The sequence below is a fragment of the Bison bison genome, unplaced genomic scaffold, assembly GCF_000754665.1.
Source record: "Bison bison bison isolate TAMUID 2011002044 unplaced genomic scaffold, Bison_UMD1.0 scf7180017864300, whole genome shotgun sequence".
NCBI classification, from domain to species: Eukaryota; Metazoa; Chordata; class Mammalia; order Artiodactyla; family Bovidae; genus Bison; species Bison bison.
In genome coordinates this window covers 811,956-812,610 of record NW_011494872.1, presented here as the reverse complement: position 1 = coordinate 812,610, position 655 = coordinate 811,956, and the positions used below count along the sequence as shown (strand labels likewise).

The following is a 655-nucleotide window of genomic DNA, read 5'->3' as shown; positions in this document are numbered from 1 at the left end:
TTACTTTACTAGCATGTGAGATGAGTGCAATTGTGCGGTAGGTTGAGCATTCTTTGGCATTGCCTTTCTTTGGGATTCAGCATTTCACCCTTAATTAAATATACTCAATATAGATGTGCAGTTTCAAATGAACTGTTTAGACCTTTTTGGTTTATGAGTAAGTTATCTACTTACCTCAGGAGTAAGACTTCTAGCAATGATGGGCCCAATCATTCCAGGAATAGTGGCAAAGGTATTTGTGATGCCCAGGAGAATACCAGCATACCTGCAGAGACATTTTCATAGAGGTTTATTAATGTGTTACACAGTTTTTTGGGGGGGAGGGTGGGAATTGAACTTGTCTGTACTCCCTGCAATGGAAGTGCAGAATCTTAACCACTGAACCACCAGGCAATTCCCTGTGTTACACATTTAAGTAGCTTCTGTCCATAGATAACTACATTCCTATGCTGTACTCTTGTGAAATTTTATGTCTAAAAGCAATGTCTTACTGAAATAGGACTAAATAGTTAGCTGCTGAAAACCTTGTATTTCAATAGTTCTAACATCATATAGAGGAACACAGCCATTGAAATCATCTCTTTTACAGTGAAATGGAGACGTGCTGAGATATGATTTTCATACAAGATGGTGTCTAGATAGGAAGCTTCACGTA

At 38.3% G+C, this 655-nt stretch overlaps 1 protein-coding gene across 1 annotated transcript in view; it reads right to left on the bottom strand.

Annotated features, from left to right (window-relative positions):
• The window catches only part of SLC17A5 (solute carrier family 17 (acidic sugar transporter), member 5), a 65,568-nt gene that overhangs the window by 11,650 nt on the left and 53,263 nt on the right, over nt 1-655 (bottom strand). Inside the window, exon 10 of the mRNA XM_010851264.1 lies at nt 175-265. Within this exon, the coding sequence (XP_010849566.1) occupies nt 175-265 (91 nt within the window). The remainder of the gene's footprint in view (nt 1-174; nt 266-655) is intronic.